Source organism: Marmota monax, unplaced genomic scaffold, assembly GCF_021218885.2.
Source record: "Marmota monax isolate L192 unplaced genomic scaffold, Marmota_monax_Labrador192_F-V1.1 WCK01_AAM20220418_F8-fsc00103, whole genome shotgun sequence".
Lineage (NCBI taxonomy): Eukaryota > Metazoa > Chordata > Mammalia > Rodentia > Sciuridae > Marmota > Marmota monax.
The window spans coordinates 1,937,109-1,956,928 of NW_026694286.1; the positions used below are offsets into that span (position 1 = coordinate 1,937,109).

The following is a 19,820-nucleotide window of genomic DNA, read 5'->3' on the forward strand; positions in this document are numbered from 1 at the left end:
CAGCCTCCAGGACCACTGGGATTACAGGTGTGTGCCACCGCACCCAGCTGTTATTTGTATTTTTGATGATTTCCATTCTACTTGGAGTGAGATGAAATCTCTGCAGTAGTTTTTTGTTTTTAAATAAATGCCTTGAGGATATACATGAAGGTGAGATTCACTGTGGTATATTTATACATGTACATAGAAAGTTAGTTCACATTCATTCCACAGTTCCTCCCGCCTTCTCCTCTCTCCCTATTTTGGTCTAACTTCTGCATATCAGAGAAACCACTCGACCTTTGACTTTTTGGGTTAGGTAGGCTTATTTCACCTAGCATGATGGTCTCTAGTTCCATCCATTTCCCAGCATATGTTCAGTGTAGTTTTGATTTGCATTTTTTTCTCAGGGTATTTATTTAAAAGTAAGGTAATGAAAATGTGGCCATTGGACCCACAGTATAGTACCACCAGGAGGCTTGTTAGGAAAGCAGAATCACAAGCCTCATCTCTGTCTTCCTGAATAAGCATCTGCACTGAATCAGCATTCCCAGGTGATTCTAAGGGGCATTAAAGGTTCAAGTGAACAATCCTAAGTCCTTTATAACTCTGGCACACAGTTGGCAGAGAGCCTCACTTCTTCTCTTCCCAGTTCCTAGACCTTATTTTAGTGTTCCTGCCAATGACTAACTTTAGGATCTCCCATTTAAAATCAGAAGAATATTAGAGTGAAGTGGTTCTTAATGAGCTCACTGTATATTCTTAGATAGGCCTTTTCTTCATGAGAAAAGGGCACTATGTTGACATTATATGCAGAAGTTTTGAAAGTTCCAATAAAAAACTTGTAGGTGCTGAAAAAAATACAAACCAATCCTGTTGGGCTCTATTTATAATATAGATGGTCTTCTCTCACTTATGAAGCTTTGACTTGTATAGCTGGGTGTGATGGTGCACACCTGTAATCCCAGTGGCTCAGGAGGCTGAGGCAGGAGGATCACAAGTTCAAGGTCAGCCTCAGCAACTTGGTGAGGCCCTAATCAACTTAGTGAGACTCTGTCTCAAAAAATAAAAATGACCTGGAGATGTGGCTCAGTGGTTAAGTACCCCTGGGTTTAATCTCTACTACCCCCCGCCAAAAAAAAAGGTGAAAATTTTTTTGTTTTGCTTTACAATGATGCAAAAAAGGATACATATTCAACAGACATACTTCAAATCTGACCTTTTCCTGCTCTAGTGATACATGATACCAGCCTCTCTCACAATGCTATACAGCATCAGTGAGCGGCACCCTCAGGAAACCCCATGTTCAGTGGGGAAACAACACACACTCCATAGTGTACTGGGATGTTCAGGAGACGGAGTTAAATGCATTTTCTACGTATGATATTTTCAATCTTTTATGAGTTTATTGCATGATAGATGCATCATAATTGAGCATCATAGTTGAGCATCTGTGCCTGACTCACTCTGTGGTAATAAATGAGGCACCCCAATACACCCATAAACCCTGCTAGTCTATCAAGGACATGCTGCAGTCTGGCTGAGCACAAATCACGAGCCACTGAAGCAGGAACAAACTTTATTTCTGAACTCCACCAGCACACTCCACACACACTCCCGGGAACTCTCCTGAACGCCACGCCGCTCCTCCAGGAACCACCACACCAACCGGAAATCCCTCCTCCGGCACTTCCCCAACCAATGCGAACTCTCCAGGAATCCCTGCAAGAACTCCAAAGTAGCGGACTGAGGCGGACAGTAAAGGTCTAGTATACAACTGAATCAATCCAGCATCATCTTAATGGCTCGCCTCCCAACCAATACTATTGGCAAAATGCCAGGGGCCATTCAGACTCGGCTGTGGCTCTCAGCAGGACACTTGGTAAAGGAGAAACCTGATCTAAATGTTTTTATTTCTTTGTACCACCACATATAAAGCAGTGTTTTGGATGGACCAGGTAGGTGCCTAACTATTCTTGACAAAAATCACAATAGACAAACATTTACTGTGTATCCCCTAAAACAAAGTAACGTTTTGGAACAAAATATTTTCTTCATAATTAAAATATGCCTTATTATTATTAATGCAAGAGTTAGATAGAAGGACATCTTTGAAAGAGCTGTTCTGATGACCCTGTTCCCCCCACCCCCTATATATATATCCTTATGTACTCTACCCACTTATTCCACACATATTTTCAGAGAGCTATCAGTTTTGGAGATAAATGATTTGTTAAATTATAGTATTATCAAACCTAAGGATGTCAGAATTTGTGGAATTAAGCTCGTGTTAGGCTTTTTTTTTTAATATTCTATGTTAAGAAGATTGATAATGTAAATGTTGGCATACTTAAAAGAATGAATTTTGTATTTTTAACACATCACTTTATATAAGACATGAAATTTTGGCACTAGAGGCTTTAGAAATTATCTATCCAGAATTTTCAAGTAGTAGATTGGAATATTCCAGAGCATTTCTTCTGGCAGGCTGCTGCAACCATGTCCCTTCTTTAGGACAACTGGTTCTGGTTTTGTGAGGGAGCCTAGACAGTTACCCACTAAAAGTCTCTGCTCATACATCTCAGTAATTTCAGGTTGATTCATCAGTGCCCATATGTTCAGGGTCCTCGTTGTCGATGACAAAGAGAGGTCCACTGAACCTTAAAGAAACTAATGGGACATCTATGAACAAATAGCATTTTCAATAATTATATTAAACACAGGAATGATACAGTTCCATGAACAAATAGTATCTTACAGATGATGATGGCATTTAGCTATGAAATAATAGATCTTTTGTAATGACTGCTTTAATGTTGAATTAGAAATATGATGATCAATTTTATGATGATCAATTAAGAAAGTAATGTGAATCAAAGTGTGTCATTTATACAATTAATTCATCCATGTACTTATTCAACAATTATATGCTGAATATCTACTATGCGTCAGTCACAGTGCTTGGTTCTGAGGATAACAGTAGATAAATCTAATTCTCACTTTAATAGCATTTGTAATATAGGGGGGAACAAGAATAGCTTCCAAACATAAATTTACAAATAACGTATGCAAACTCAAACAAAAAAAGGGAGAAAGAAACCTAATTAAAAAAATCACCAGTGATGATATGTATCATAAAGGAAGTAAGTGGAATTCTGAGATAGAAAAAAAAACAAAAACAAAAACAAAAACAGAAACTATTGATTCCTGTCCTGAGCAAATCAAGAGATGACTGGGGAAGGACCATTGAGATAGAGGAAAGAGCATGTTCAAAAGCCTGAGACAGGAGTATGCTGGCCGGTTCCAGAAACATCAGAGGCTAAGGGAGACTGGAGTGAAGGAAAGATAATGAGGGGTTTGGGGTGGATCAAGAGATGTGGGATACATGGTCATGTGAGCAATGGCTAGGACTTTGGCTTTATCCTTTTTTTTTTTTTTGGTGGTGCTAGGGATTGAACCCAGGGCCTTGTGCATGTGAGGCAAGCACTCTACCGCCTGAGCTACATCCCCAGCCCACTTGGCTGTATCTTTGATGGAGATGGCATTGTGGTTAGAAGCTGGAATGTCCCCTAACAGCTCACGTCCCTTAACACCTTGATTACAAGGGGAACTCTTGGGAAGTAACTAAGATCAGTGGGTTACATTGATGGATTGATAATTTGATGGCATCATTGAGAGGTAGGGGAAACGGTCAGAAGTGGGGACTAGTGGGAGGAAGCAAGTCATTGGGGACATTCCCTACACCTTGTCTCTGCCCCCTCTGCCCACTTCTGGGCTACCATCAGGCGAGCATCTTTGCTCTGCCACCTCCTTCCACCACAATGTACTGCCTCACCACAGGTGCAGACATAACAGAGCCAGCTGATCATGGACTGAAACCTCTGAAACCATGAGCCAAAATCAACCTTTCCTTCTCTAAGTTGCCTTTTTCAGGTATTTTGTCACAGCAATGAAAAGCTGACTAACAGCTTTTAGGAAGCTACTGAAGGGTTCTTGGCAAAGAGGAACGCTACATGGCTTTAGTTTTACCCAGAGCACTCTGGTGGCTGTGTGGTGAATCCATGTGGGGGTTCCTGTGTGGAATGGGGAGACTGATCAGGAGGTGATTCAGACAGGAAATGGTGGCAATGATAGGAGGGTGTTGGCTATGGAAGAGCTCAGAGTGCTCAGATTCTAGATGGATTATTACCAGAGGATCAGTTAAGCTTGTGAGTAAATTGGATATGGAGCATGAGAAGGAAAGGAGAGCCCAGGATGCCGTGAAGGCCCTTAGCGGGAATAACAGAAGGATGGAGGAGGCCATTACATAAGTTGGAGAGACCTCAGGAGGAGCATATGTGGGGAAGGGATAGGAGTTTTGTTTTGAGCCTGTCCAATTCGAGATGCCACAAGTGACCAAAGTCATGATGTCCTGAAGGAAGTCTCAGTTTAGGATTAGGAGTGAAGTCAAGGCCAGAGATATCCATTTTGAAGGCCACAAAATGGACAATGTTTAAAGGCATCATTCTTCCTGAGACCCCTGTGGGAGGGGGCCTGAGACATTTAGATGGGAAACAGGTGGAGGGACGAGGAGGCAGTAGCAGGTGAGATGGACAAGAAGCTTCTGGTGGGGGTGGAAGAAATCTAGGAGAGGGTGATATCAGATGAGCCGGGTGAAGAAATCATTTCAAGACCTTAGCAGTGCATGGATCCGTACTGCTGACAGTTCAGGCATGGCGGACGGGGAATGAGAGTTGACCAATGGGCTTAACATAGGAGGAGACTGATTATCTTGGTGAGGGCAGCTGGCAGGCATGGTGGGAGCAAACACTTGGCTGGGTTAGGCTCAGGAGAACACCAGGGAGATGCAATAGGGATACAAGGTCATTTCAAGGTCTTTTGAAAGAAAGTGACAGGAAAATGTGGCAAGAAGAAGAGTGAGGAATGTGGTGAAGAGAGGGGGACCCTTGAATGGCAGGGAGGAAAGTCAGTGTGGAAAACATTAGCGGTGGCCACACACCTCTCAGACCATCCAGGATCCTTGAGGATGAAGGCACATCAAAGATGGGGGCTTAGAGGGAAGGCCATCGGCAAACAGTGTCAATCATCTAAAATGACTGCTCACTCCTTTGCTCTAACAGATAACATGGAAGCCAAGGGTTCGAGCAGTGCTGCCAAAGTAAGTCTCCAAATTCCTGTGTCAGTGCTTTTCTGATTAAGCAATGCTTCCCGATGTCTTTCTGGTGATGACAAAGAAATCTTGCTTCTTCTTTCCCTGTAGGTGATATCACCTATGGGTCAGATACTAATCTTTGCCCAAACTCCACCTTTTTTGGTGCCTGTTTGTCATTATCCCAGCAGGTGACATGGCTGTCACTCCACTTCCACATTTGATTGACAGCTGGCACAAGGCTAGAGTCTTCTTGACTCCCGCAAGAGGTCATCAAACCTGGTTAAATGAAACTGGACATCTACTGTAGTAATAAGTTATTTATTATTTGTGTAGTATATATTTTAGATCTGGTAGGAGTCCTTAGAAGAAAAGTAACTAATGTATGCTATTGATATTTAAAAGTAATGTCTATGTGTGAGCTCTCTCCATTCAAATCTTCTCAAATTAAATGCATGTTACTGAGATTATAAACTCATCCTGAATGTGACCAAGGTGAAACTCACTCTCTTGTTCTAGAATATTCTAAAGTTCAGATCCATCTTTATAACCAAGAGTGGTCTAAATTTTGGGTTGGAGTCTGAGAAAATCTTAGCACTAAAAAATAGAATAGCCCATCTTTGATCATTTATACTTTTTTTTTTTTTTGTGTGTGTGAGTGTGTGTGTGGTGCTGGGGATTGAACCCAGGACCTTGTGCATGCTGGGCAAGCACTCTACCACTGAGCTACATCCTTTAGGGGAGATATTACATGATACTGCTGTCTGAACCCTATCCCAGGCCACTTCAATCAAAACCTTTGGCCTGTGCTTGGGTATCTGTATCTGTAAAATCTCCTCAGAGATGATTGTCATTGCAGTCAAGATTGAGACAATGAACTTGTGGGTTTTTCCCCTGAAATAATGAGAGCCAGTTGAAATAATGAGAAGTTAAAAAAAAAAGCATAAAAAAAGAAAGTCAGTGAACTATAAAAAGACATGGAGGAAATTTACTGCGTACCAGTTAAGTGAAAGAAGCCAATGTGTGGTTGTATAATGGAAGATGCATGTCATTACATATTTGTTAAACCCCGTAGAATGTACAACAACAAGAGTGAACCCCAATGTCAATATGAATTTTGGGAGATAATAATCTGTGATTGAAGCTCATCAATTTTAACAAATATATCACTCTGGTGGGAAATGTTGATAGTGGAGCTGTGGTGGGGGAGCAAGGGACTTTTTGCTCAATTTTGTTTTGAACCTAAAACTGCACAGAGAAATAAAGTCTGTTGAGAAAAATATGGATTGATCAAGTCTGGAGAGAAATCCGGGTTCATTGTATTTCAAGTCTGGGAGGAAGGTAGTGGGATGGTCAAATGGGCTGGTGACAGAACCCGGATCACACGGGCTTAGCTGGATCAATAGGCTTTTCTTTTTTTTTCTTTTTTTCTTTTTTTTTAATTTTTTATTGTTGGTTGTTCAAAACATTACATAGTTCTTGACATATCATATTTCACACTTTGATTCAAGTGGGTTATGAACTCCCATTTTTACCCCATATACAGATTGCAGAATCACATCAGTTACACATCCATTGATTTACATATTGCCATACTAGTGTCTGTTGTGTTCTGCTGCCTTTCCTATCCTCTACTATCCCCCCTCCCCTCCCCTCCCCTCTTCTCTCTCTACCCCCTCTACTGTCATTCATTTCTTCCCCTTGTATTATTTTTCCCTTTCCCCTCACTTCCTCTTCTATGTACTTTTGTATAACCCTGAGGGTCTCCTTCCATTTCCATGCAATTTCAATAGGCTTTTCTTTTTAATTTCTTTAATGGCATCCAGGCAAGTTTATTTATTCATTCCACAAAACATATTGTGTACCAGCTATGTACCAGGTGCCGTGATGGAAAATCTGATTTTATAAAGAATCTTTGGCCTAAGGAAGCCTATTGTCGTCAGAGAAAAACAGATGGATGGACAATTAAAATCCTAGGGATAAATATTAGGATAATTGTTACACTGGGTTTCTAGTACACATCTATACTGACAATTTGATGATTTCAGTTAATCTGATGCTTTTGGACAAGATGACTCAATTCCCCAGGGCTGAAAACAAGAACTGGTAGGCCAACTTCTTGTAAACTCACTGCAGTTTTCCTGAATAACTTCTTGCCCCACTGACAAAATCATGCCAAAGTCATTTTCTCACAGATTGCTAAGTGTTATTTATTTTTAACAGATTTTATTCTGTTCTGAGAGCACCAGAGACTGGTGCTATATTAACTTAAGCAGATTATACAGGGAAATAGAATGAGACTCTCTGCTAATATTTCTGCATAGCTCTGACAGCCAGATGTTAGAAGTTATAAATTGCCAAGTTTAAAAAGTAGCAGAAAGAACCAAAATATATTTTTCTGTAACTGGGAATCCAAGTTGAGAAATGAGACTTCTTTGCTTAGTCTTCTACCCCCAAATTAGGTTGCTCACCTCCCCCACCATTTTCCAGCAGCTGCCACCCCACCTCCAGCCTCCCACTTATTAGAAATAATTTTCAGCAGCTGTCTGGGGAAAGTTCTGCAGCAATTGCCAGCTTCTGGGTTTTGGTGGCATCCTTAAGCTGCTTAAATAACCCCATGTCAGAATTTTCTTCTTGGTGAGTACTAGAATACAAAAAGTTCAGATTTTCTGTTTAAGCCTTTAGAAATGTCTGGTCAATAGCTCCCATCTGCCAGGTACACAAAGACTTATCTCCTTAGTGACAAGGTAATTCATCTGAAAGAATATATAATGATCAGAAATAAGAGAAAGAATGGTAATTAGGGATTCTTATAAACAAGAGTTCTGAGAAGTCATTTGTGGGATGATTATCATCTGGAATGTCACAGATGGGTGAGATGTTGGTGATTCCCTCTGCTCCCTACTGCTTTTTATTTCGGTCCTGGGGATTGAACCCAGGGGTACTTAACCACTGAGCTATATTCCCAGCCCTTTTATTTTTATTTTTTTTATTTTGGGACCAGGCCTTGCTGAATTGCTTAGGGCCTCACTAAGTTGCTAAAGCTGGTTTTGAACTTATGATCCTCCTGTTTCAGCCTCTAGAGCTGCTGGGATTACAGGTGTGGCTGGTGTTTCCCCTTTTAATTCTCATTTAGGAGGCTCTCTGTGATGTTCCTCATAATTCTGAAGCTATGAAATGGAAAGGAGACAGATCTATCTTGCTACAAGGACTTAGTTCTCTGATTACTGCTTTGCCTCTGGCTTCCGAGAAGAGATGCTTATCCTTAAAGATGGTGGCAGTGAGCCCAGTCATTCCATTCTTTCTACTTGGCCTAACTTCTCCCAGAAGATGTTTTACTAAAAATTAACATATACACAAAAGAGTACATAGTCATAAGTTTAGAGCTGGCTAAATTGTTACAAAATGAATATACTCATGGAACTAACTTTTAGTCAAGAAAGAACATCATATCCCAGAGCTCTCTGCCAATCATTACTTCCTCTTCCCCCAAAGGTGAGCTGTATCTCAGCTTGTAACACATAGGTGTGTTTGACCTACTTTTTAAAAAAAGATTTTAAAAAAGTTTATTGGTGCATTATAATTATACCTAATAGTGGGATTCATTACTGTTTGACCTACTTTTGTACTTGAGATAGTGAGATCATAAAGTTATGCATTCTTTGAAGAAATCTGGCTCCTTTCACTCAACATGATGTTTGAGATTCTTCCAGGTTGTTTTTGCATAAACCGTGGCTTATTTACAGGTAGAAGTATTCCCCTGTATATGGTGGGGATGAGAAAATGATAGTGTAATACGTAAAGTATGACACTTTGGTCTGCTGAGTACTTTGAACTACAGGAGGTTGAAAAGGCTCAGAAGCAGTCTCTCTCTCTCTCTCTCTCTCTCTGCCCTCTTACCTTCCTGTTCTCTGTTGGTCTTGCTCTTCTAAAGTGAGTCATAGAGACCAGAATTCATCTTCCCCAAAGTGAGTCAAAGTGTGATCCATAGAAATTAGAGCCCTCTTTCATTAAAGTAAGAAATAAAACCAAGAAGGATAACTCTTTCCTTCTCCCTTCTTGACGAAGGGATCCTGGCCTATACCTGGGAGAAAAGAATGCTGCAGAGAGAGGCCAAGAAGACTCCTGACAGACACAAGTCTATTACCACCAGATCTTCCTTTGGTCCAACAGGTTCTATGCAGCTGTCCATTCTTCATTCAATCTACGAACAAATATACATAATTTCCCTGGTTCTTTCAGTCTTTGTTTCTGAAGGCTCCTGTGTCACATAAAACTTTGATTAAGTAAATTTGTCACGTCTTTCTCTCGATAACCTGTCTTTTGTAGTACGATGATCAGTCATCTTCACCCATTCATGTGCATACATCATAATTAATTTACCCATTCTACTGTTGGTGGACATTTTGGTCATTTCCAGTTTGAGGTTGCTAAACATCATACTGCAAATAATATTTTACATGTCTTTTGGTGTATCTGTGCATGCATTTCAGTTGTGTCTGTACTTAGGAATGGCATTACTGGCTTATAGAGTATACATTTTGGGGGAACGATGTCTCCTGTGGGCCTCAGATATCCCTGCACATCCTTCCCAAGTGTGCTAAATTTCAAGCCACGTTCATTCCCTGATACTGAGCAGCTACTATAGCTGGTCAGGTAGAACTAAGTAGGGCAGGCAACCAGAGTGTAACTACTGCTTGCTCCTCAGGGAAAAGGGACTGCCTTACTTGTTGCTTGCTACAAAAGGTGCTGAGCCCTATGCCCTGTGTCCCCCAGCGACATACAACCCTCTCTGTGAATGGCTTCTGTTTGGGCTCATAGTGTTTTTCAGCGGGCTTGGGGGTAGGGGGAGACCAGCACATCCACATCAATGCTCTTGCTCTTTACTGTGCTGTGACTAAAAAAATGTCTTGTTTTGATTTGCTATTACTACATTTCATAGTTTCCATTTGACAACCAAATCACCTACTTCTCTATCCAGGTAGCCCCTGTGTGTGTGTGTGTGTATTTTTTTTTCTTTTTTCTTTTTTTTTTTTTTGATGGTGCTGGGGTTTGAATGTGGGCCTTGCATAACTTAGGCAAGTGCTCTACCATTGAACTCTATCACCAGTCTTCCTGTGGGATCTTATCACTGTTTGCCTTTTTCTCTAAGATTGGAGTTTTTCCTGACAGTACCTAGCTTTGGTATATAATGTTAAATAATTTCTATAGTAATATGTAAGATTTCTCACTGCTTTCTGACTTGAATTTAAAAAATTTTCTATAACTAATACTTTTATTGCCTATTATATATGCATGATACTTTCATATTATCAAATATAATTCTTACGATGACTCCGAGGAAGGTATTATTTTGCAGAGTACTTAAGGGATGCATGCAATTTTTATAGCTATGATAACAACAGTTATCATGACATGTAACAATAGTTAACTACAACATATCAGACCCTGTGGTTGGTGTTTTCTATGTGAATTGTTTCATTACAGTGCTTTGAGACAGGTGTTATCATTCCCAGTGAACAGATCCATAAATCAATGCTCATTAACGTTAATTAACTTGTCCACAGTCACATAGAAAGTACATGCTGGGACTGAGACTTAACTCCAGGATACAACTGACCTCCAAGTTCAAGCACATGCCGGCCAACCATCGTTGTCCTTGTCTACATCCAGTAAATGGAAGAGGCACAGCTGGAACCTGTGACCTTGGAGTTCAGAATGATTGCTCACATCGCTGTGCATTTTGCCAAGACACCTCAACCCTTAACTCTGAACTTGTATGAGTTCTCCCGATCCCATCTGGTACATGATAAATAAGCAGTGAAATGGCCCGAGATCAGACAGGGGCAAGACAGGGAAGAGAATGGAAGGTTTGTGTAATTCTTTTATTTTTATTTTATTTTAAAATTTTTATACTGGGAATTGTGTCCAGGAGTGCTTTATCACAGAGCTCCTCCCAGCCCTTTTTATTTTTTATTTTGAGACAGAGTCTCACTAAATCACTTAGGGTCTTGCTAAGTTGCTGAGGCTGGCCATGAACTTGTGATCCTCCTGTCTCAGTCTCTGGGTGTAACTCTTTAAAAAAATTAATTTAATTAAAAAAATTTTAAGTTGGTGAATTATAACTGTAATTGTTATAGTGGGTCATCAGTCTCCTAATAGCAGGTTGTGCAAATGAATATAAAAATTTAGAAGGGAAATATAAATCCTTAGAACTCTAGAAGAGAATAGGTGGTTAATTTTATTTTTTTAAACAATGGAATATAATAAGATTAATTATATAAATGTGATACATGTTATATAACTATGAAATAAAAGATACAAAAATATGCAACCTTCTTATACGCTTGGGTAGTTATTGTACGCAGTCTCTTTCAGGGATACCATTAATCAAGTTGTTGATCTGTTCTACTGGTTCTCGAGGCAAAAGCAGCATCCCAAGCCTGTGACTCCTCCCTGGCTCCAGGGGCCTGACCGTCCTCTCAGGAAACTTTCTGCTCCTGACCTACCTTAAAATGTTAAGATTTTTAAAATTTATTTTACTGGTGCATATTAATTATACAGAGTACTGGTTTCACTGTGGCATAACTGTACATGCATATAATTTGATCATTTTTCATTCCCCAAACTTCCTTTTACCCTCCTCTTCTCCTCCCCTTGACCTCTTCTTCTGATCTAAAGGTCTCTCCCTTAGAATTTCATGACATCCATTTTGTTTATAGCTTTCAATATATGGCTAATTTTAAACGCAACATTAGTTTTTTTTGCTGTGAAAGGTTACCAGCCTTATAATCATCACCAGAAGCTCTCTGTTTATAAGAAAAAATATTCCAGAAAGTCAAGATGGGTATATGGGCTTTTGGTCGCGTGAACTGGTCTAGTGGGACGGTAGGTCGCGAGCTCTTGCTGCAGGCTGCAGCTCAACTATTCCCGCCGTGGTCGTCAGCCCGGAGCCTCCGCCATGGACTTCGAGGACGATTACACACACTCTGCTTGCAGGAATACTTATCAGGGCTTTAATGGAATGGATCGTGATTATGGCCCTGGATCTTATGGAGGTCTGACATTCAAGGATATTTATCTAAAAATTCTTCTTTTGAGTGCCAATAAAGCAAAAACTGATCCTAAAAGTGAAGAAGAAGAAAAGAGGCGGATTGAGGCTCGGCGAGAGAAACAAAGGCGCAGAAGAGAAAAAAACAGTGAGAAATATGGAGATGGATACAGAATGGCATTCACATGCTCATTTTGCAAATTTCGAACCTTTGAAGAAAAAGATATCGAACTGCATCTAGAAAGTTCTTCACACCAAGAAACATTAGATCATATTCAGAAACAAACCAAATTTGACAAAGTTGTTATGGAGTTTTTGCATGAATGCATGGTGAATAAATTTAAGAAAACATCTATTCGTAAACAACAGACAAATAATCAAACAGAGGTTGTCAAAATAATTGAAAAAGATGTTATGGAAGGTGTTACTGCAGATGACCACATGATGAAAGTAGAGACTGTTCACTGCAGTGCTTGCAGTGTGTATATTCCTGCTTTACATAGTTCAGTTCAGCAACACTTAAAATCTCCTGATCATATCAAAGGGAAACAGGCTTATAAGGAACAAATAAAAAGAGAGAGTGTCTTGACTGCCACAAGCATTTTAAATAATCCAATAGTGAAGGCACGCTACGAACGATTTGTTAAGGGTGAGAATCCTTTTGAAATTCAAGATCATTCTCAGGAGCAGCAAATAGAAGGAGATGAAGAGGATGAAGAAAAGATTGATGAACCCATTGAAGAAGAGGAGGATGAAGAGGAGGAAGAAGAAGCAGAAGAAGTGGGGGAAGCAGAGGAAGTGGAAGAAGTAGAGGATGTGGGAGAAGTTGGAGGAATAGAGGGAGAGGGGGATGTAGAGGGAGGGGAGGAAATAGGGCCAGTGGGGGAAGATGGGGCAGTAGGGGAAGTAGAGGGAGCCGCAGAAGCAGAAGAAGTGGAGGAAGAGGCAAAGGAAGAACCTGTTGACTTCCCTGTTGAGCAACCTGAAGAAAATTAAATATAAGGTAGTAGATTTAAAAGCTTTAAATTTTTGTCCTAATGTGGAAAAGGGTAAGAATTTTAATAGCTTAAAATATGAATTAACATACATGTTGCATGCATTCCACCCATTAAAATTTGTTTTATATAATTTGTACACGTTTGGTATTTGTTTAATAAAATGAAGGTAAGACTAATTTAGTTTTTATAGCTATCAAACTTAGATCTGATAAATTGTATAATTTTTAAGCTTAATTTTTATTACTTTATTATTGGTGTTAAGGATAATAGATGTGTATTATTAGTATATCTATTCTAATCATTTGAACTTAAAAGCTGCTCTTGGGAGTGAATTTTCAAGTGTGCATTGATTTTTTGAATACTTACCCTAGAAGAGATAAATTGGGCAAGTATTTTGTGCTCTGTGTATTTTTTTACTGCATTGGACATTGACTAGTAATTTGCGTTAAGGTAGCTTAAAAGCTTTTTGTGTACATGTTTCCCTTTGTAGTAATAAATTTTTTTTTTTTTTTACAAAATCTTTATCCTTGGATTAGCAATTTAAATGAATTGGTTTATTATTGAAATTAGTATCTAAAATCAGTATTTGCTCTAATGTATGAGTTCAGCTTGCAAGGATTTCAAGATGATTGAGAAGACTTGAATTAAAGAAAAATATTTCTCAGTCATATTTTTAAAAAGTGTGACTAAAGTATATTTTTAAGCATATTTCAAAGAGAGGTCAGTGTGTAACTGACTTTGTTTATACTTGTTTTAGTTTTTTCCTTTTGTTTCTGCCTGTGTCAAATCTTGAAATCTTCCTGAAAATACATTTGAATGCAAGTTAAGTGTGCCAGTTTTAGTTCTTTTTTCTTTTTTTTTTAAACTTTGTTTTATTTATTTATTTTTTTTATGTGGTGCTGAGGATCGAACCCAGTGCCTCAACCGTGCTAGGCAAGTGCTCCACCACTGAGCTACAGCCCCAGCCCCAGTTTTAGTTCTTTTATCGTGGCTGTTTTTGCCTAAAGAACCAAGAAGCAACCTTTTTTTAAAAAATTCTTTATCTTTCATATATTTTCTTTTTAACTTATGTTTTATATACCTATATATTCTACAAGAGAACATAAAACTGGTAGATATCTACTCTTCAGTCATTTATTTTCAAATGACAGTGTGTATGTCTCACTGAAAATCAGTGCTCTTACAAATCTTATATGAATCTTTTTGTGAACATGAATTGAAAGAGCAGCATCTTTAAATCTTTATTCTGGGTTCAATTTTAGTGAAATTAGCTTTTCAAAAATTTGAGGCAATTGTATAAATGTACCATGTATTAGATAATAAGGCATTAAGTGGATGAATGTATGGGCATTTGTAGAATTTCACAGATAATTTCTCTTTGTATAAAACAAGGCTTTTAAAACTAGAAAAAAAAAAGATGGGTATATGGATGTGGGTTTGTAGAACCCAAATGAAATGGGCCTTCAGAAAGGAATAAGCAAGCTCTCGCGAGTTTCTTCTCTCATGCTGAACTGAGATCCAAGAGATGGCACTCTGGACCCAACAAATTCATGATTAACTTTTCATATTGACCCAGTTCTTAGCTTCCTTGCTTGGGGATCTTGGCCACTCTTGGGGATGTGCTGATCCTCCATCAGAACCTAAAAGTGAAAATGCTTCCTTGACTCACCCTTGCCTCCCCCCAGTGCCAGTGCTGCATATTTCTTTGGGGACTTCACAGTTTCTCTCTGAGTGTGATAAATGGGAAATTATGTAACATTTACTCAGTTGCTATTTCGAAAAACCAATTCAAAGAGAACTTGGTGAAACGTATTTATATATGTGTTTATAAAATTTATTTTCAAGGCCTTGGAATAAACCTTGTATTTAAATGATAGTTTGAAGTTCTTCTTTAAATAGCTAATCATGAATATGGGCTGGGACGTTTGGGCAGAGAGTGGGGGAAGGGACTTATATGGAAGTTCAGGGGGAAATTCAGAAATATTCCCCAGTGATCAGTGTATCCTTAGTAGGGAGGGGTCATTTTGATACCAGCCTATGTGATCTACAGTGGCCATTTCAGGGAATAAACGGAAGGGGCAATATTGATATTGATATGGACTATATTGAAGTCAAAAGGAAAAAGAAATGTAAGTAATTTCATAAAAGTGGAAGTGGTGGAGGAAAATGCAGGCTTGGCTGGAGAGAGAGGATAGACGAGTTACCCAGGTTTATATCTCAAAATAAACTTCTTACAGTTCTTCTGGCCTTTATTCCACATTGAAATTAAGGAAAGCAAAAACAATTCTAAGCCTTTCTACTTGGAATTTTTCAAAAAATATTATTATGATCATCTCATCTTGAAAAAAACAAAAACAAAAAACCAAAAACCCAGAAATGAATGATATGTCATTCCAAGCATATTTTGGGTACAGAGTATCTTTGGATTCTGGATGGTGCCCTAGACCAGGGATAAGTTTGCATGGGTCAGCAGGACCTGGTCAGAAAAATGTCTTACACTTTGGTATTATTTAATACTGCTTCTTTCAATACAATAAAGCATTTAAAACAATAATTGGTCCCCAGGTCCCTTGGGTATGAAGAGGAAAAAGCCAAACAGAAACGAATTCTTCATGTTTAATGAAAAAGCCCTAGGAAGGGTGGTCATCTTCTGATATAGGAGGGTGGGAGGGGAAGTGTATGTGTTTGCAGAGCCCAGGTGGAAGGGATTCCAGCAAAGGAAGCCACCACTTCCATCCATTCTTCCGTTTTTCACTCCTTTACCAGTCCCTCTTTTTGCACTACTGTCAACGAGACTTACTCCTGAAGAATTTCTGATTAATGACATTCTATCTATGAGATAAAATTTAATTGGGCACATCTTTTTATGGTGCACATAAAAAGCAGGTTATGCCTTTTATTTGAGCAAATGTGGAGGAGAGACTTTTTTTTTTTTTCTTTACTGGGAATCAAACCCAGAGCTTTGCACATGCTAGGCAAGCTCTACCACCGAGCTACATCCCCAACACTGTTAAATTTTATTTTGAGATAGAGTCTCATTAATGGCCCAGGCTGTCCTTGAGCCTGTGATCCTCTTGCTTTAGCCTCCTGGGTAGCTGGGATTACAGATATGCTGCACCATGCCCAGTGACAAAAGACTTTTTGAGGGAAGGTTCTAGGTTAACAATAAAGACAGGTTTCTTGATAGTGTGGGCTACACACACAGGTTTCTACAAGCACAGGTAGTTAGAGAGAATGTTCTGGTGCAGCAGGCACATGCAGAGAGACTCATACCCTTTAGAACTTGCCTGAATGGAAGACTACAAAGTCAAACCCCCTGAAATAGAAAGGGTAAGCGTGGATATGGGAAAGAAGAACAAATGGACATTCTCTTAGGGATAAAATATTCATTGGTAAAGCAGGTAGGGAAGCCAATGGATACGTAGAGGGGACAAAAAACTGACAGCTGACAGAAGAGAGGATCCGGCCAGGGACAGGTGGGATGTGGCTCTGCACCCTCTCTCCACAGCCCTGTCCTGTCCTAAAATCTTATAAGTTACTCTTGTCCCACTGCCCATATGACATCTGCACAGGAGATTTTAGTGGCATCTAACCCCAGTATATCCCAACCTGTTCCCACCAGCACACTTAGTATTACTCTGATCAGGTGTTCCTCCCATAACCCGGCCCCAAAGGTCACCCTTCCTTCTCTTGCCAGCCTACAAGACCTTCAGAGCTGACTTCCACATTGTCTCCTGAATGTCTGTCCACTTCCCCTCCTTCTGTCCTCATCCCAGGGAATAAGCCCTGATTGCCTTCTCTTGTCTTCTCTTCCTTTTTCTTTTGGCACTGAAGTATCAATTTGAGAAAGCAATACCATCAGTCTCCATGCTTCCCCCAACTCCAAAACTTTCATGGTTCCCATTACCCATCCAACAAACCTCCAATCCTCAGAAATCCTTCCAAGCACTCTGGGGTCAGACTGAAATTCTTTTCTTTATTTTCGGGGGTAGTGGTGCTGGGGATTGAACTCAGGGGTGCTCAACCCCTGAGCTACATCCCCAGCACTTATTTGTATTATTTGAGACAGAGTCTCACTGAGTTCCTTAGTGCCTCACTGTTGCTGAGGCTGGCTTTGGACTCATGACCCTCCTGCCTCAGCCTCCAGAGCCGCTAGGATTATAGGTATCCACCTCTGCACCCAGGTAGACTGAAATTCTTGCTGAGGCTAGACATCATAGTGCTCCACGGAACACCATGCAAATGACAACTGATTGTCTTCCCAAAGTTCTAACTCATTCTTTTGTGTGTGCTACCCCTTAAAGTCATAATTCCTCCTAAGTAACTGGGATTATAGGAAATACCACCAGGCCCAGAGGGGTATGTGCATGTGTGTGTGTTTAATAAATAATTTATTTTTTATATTTTTAAATGTCAAATCCACTTAGGCAGACCCTCACTGTTTTTAATGGTTGCATAGCATCTCATGAAATAAATGTTTCATAGTTTAGTTAGTGTTTTCTTACTAATGGACATTTTAGGTAGCTTTCAATTTTTAATCCTTCTATATATATGTTTGTGCACTTAGATAAGACTTTCTACAGTCTACATGTCTGCAAGTAGACATGTAGGGATCATAAGATATTTATATTTAAAAATTTTGAGGTATAAATATATATGTACTTATATATAATACACCATTAAATAAAGTAAGAATTAAAAAACATAATATTGTTTGTTATTCAAATTCTTATAAGTTCACCAAATTCACATTTTTTTTTCTTTGAATGATTGATTCAACCATTAGTCATTGGGGTGCAAGTTACACATCGGTGTACCTTGATTTGATTAAAACACAGCTCTCCTTGTTGTAGTTAATATTGTTTGTTTGTTTTTCAAAGACTCTATAGGAGATTCTGTGTACTCTGAGCTTTTCCCAGTATTGATCCAAAGGCACCAAGGATACCTCTATAGCATTCAAGTTCACTTCTGCACCAAGAAATTTAAGCATGAAACATTTAGTACAAACTCATTTTACTAGCCTATTCATGCAAGGAGGGACCTTGCTGGTGGCGATGGCGTGTGAGCCAGTCTAGTTCAGGGATAATGTGGGCAAGGACCCAGCATCCCTTGAAGAGGAATAGAAGAAAACACTGTCAATAACTTATCAAAGTCCATCCAAACATGCCCCTCCTGTGCTCATTAGTGAATCCTGTAGTGACTACACCCTTTACTGTTGTAAAGATGGCAATACTTCTTAAGTTGATCTAGATTCAGCACAAATCCTATCAAAATCTAGGGTGGTCTCTTTACATATATTAACAAGTTGATCCTAAAATTCTATGGAAATTCAAGGGCTCTAGAATAGCCAAATGTGCCAGATGTACACTTCTCAGTTCCAAAACTTACTACAAAGTTACAGTCATAAAGGCAACAGCCAAAGAAAACAGATTAATTGGACTTCACCAAGATTCAAAGCTTCTGTGATTCAAAGAATACCTTCAAGAAAATGGAAAGACAACACACGGGCTGGACAAAAATCTGTTACAAACCACATCTCTGAGAAAGGACTTGTATTTAGAATCTATAACTTCTACAACTTAATAGTAATAAGGCAAATTACCCAATAGAAATGGGTAAAATATATGGGTATTTCTTCAGCAAAGATAAAGAAGTGATCAACAAGCATCTTCATGAGAAGATGCTCAATATCCTTAGCTATCAGGGAAATGGAAATCAAAACCAAAATGAGATACCACTTTACACCCACTAGGATGGTCAGAATACTAAAGACAGAGACAAACAGTATTGGCCAAGATGTGGAGCAATCGGAATCTTCTTACATATCTGGTTGGAAGGGGAAAAAAAAAGATACAGCCACTTTGGAAACCATCTAGCAGTTTCAAAAAGGTAAACATAAAGTTATCATAAAACCCAGTCATTCTACTCCTAGCTATAGACTCAGGAGAAATGAAAACTGGTGCTCAAGTTAAAACTTGTACACATAGATTCACTACAGCTGTATTCTAATAATTAAAAGTCGGAAATAATCCAAATGTCCATCAACTGATAAATGGGTAAATAACACTGATTAAATGGGTAAATAACACTCCCAAATAAGTACAAATATCCATATAATAAAAATTATTATATGTAAGGAGCCTTTGATACATGCTACAGCATGGATTCACCTTGAAAACATCTTGCTAAATGAAAGAAGTGCATCACAAAGCATCACGTAGGTGAAATGTTCAGATCAGGCAAATCCACAGAGGCAGAAAGTAGATCTGAGTTCCCCTGGAATGAACGGAGGGCTGGAGGAATGAAGCATAACTCCTAACAGGTATGGGGATTGGGCGGTGTTGAAAATGTTTGAAAATCGATTTGTAGTGGTTTCCCAACTGTGAATACACTAAAACCCACTGTACTGTAAGTGGGTGAGTTGTATTGTGCGTGTATTATATCTCAGTGAAGCTGTCATTATAAAAAGTAATATCCTTTTGAAGTGGCAACTTGTAAATATAAGGCCTTTGCTTTCCTATGGATGCCAAAGAAGTTTCTGGAAGGGACAGACATGGTGGTGGTGGGAATCTCATGTGTATTCATGTAAAAAACATTGATGGTTTATACACACAATGACTATAGCTCACAGTAACTGATTATG

At 39.2% G+C, this 19,820-nt stretch overlaps 2 protein-coding genes across 16 annotated transcripts in view; one reads left to right on the plus strand and one right to left on the minus strand.

Moving 5' to 3' along the window:
• The window catches only part of Dlgap1 (DLG associated protein 1), a 912,507-nt gene that overhangs the window by 248,451 nt on the left and 644,236 nt on the right, over positions 1-19,820 (minus strand). The gene's annotated exons all lie outside the window — the stretch shown is intronic.
• On the plus strand, positions 11,990-13,190 carry LOC124108917 (DBIRD complex subunit ZNF326-like). The gene has a single exon (XM_046467449.2). The coding sequence runs from the start codon at positions 12,090-12,092 to the stop codon at positions 13,173-13,175; it is 1,086 nt and encodes a 361-aa protein (XP_046323405.1). The 5' UTR covers positions 11,990-12,089; the 3' UTR covers positions 13,176-13,190.

Bases quoted from the DNA above. Each gene is read 5' to 3' on its own strand.
- LOC124108917 (XM_046467449.2), top strand. From the start codon at position 12,090: ATGGACTTCGAGGACGATTACACACACTCTGCTTGCAGGAATACTTAT.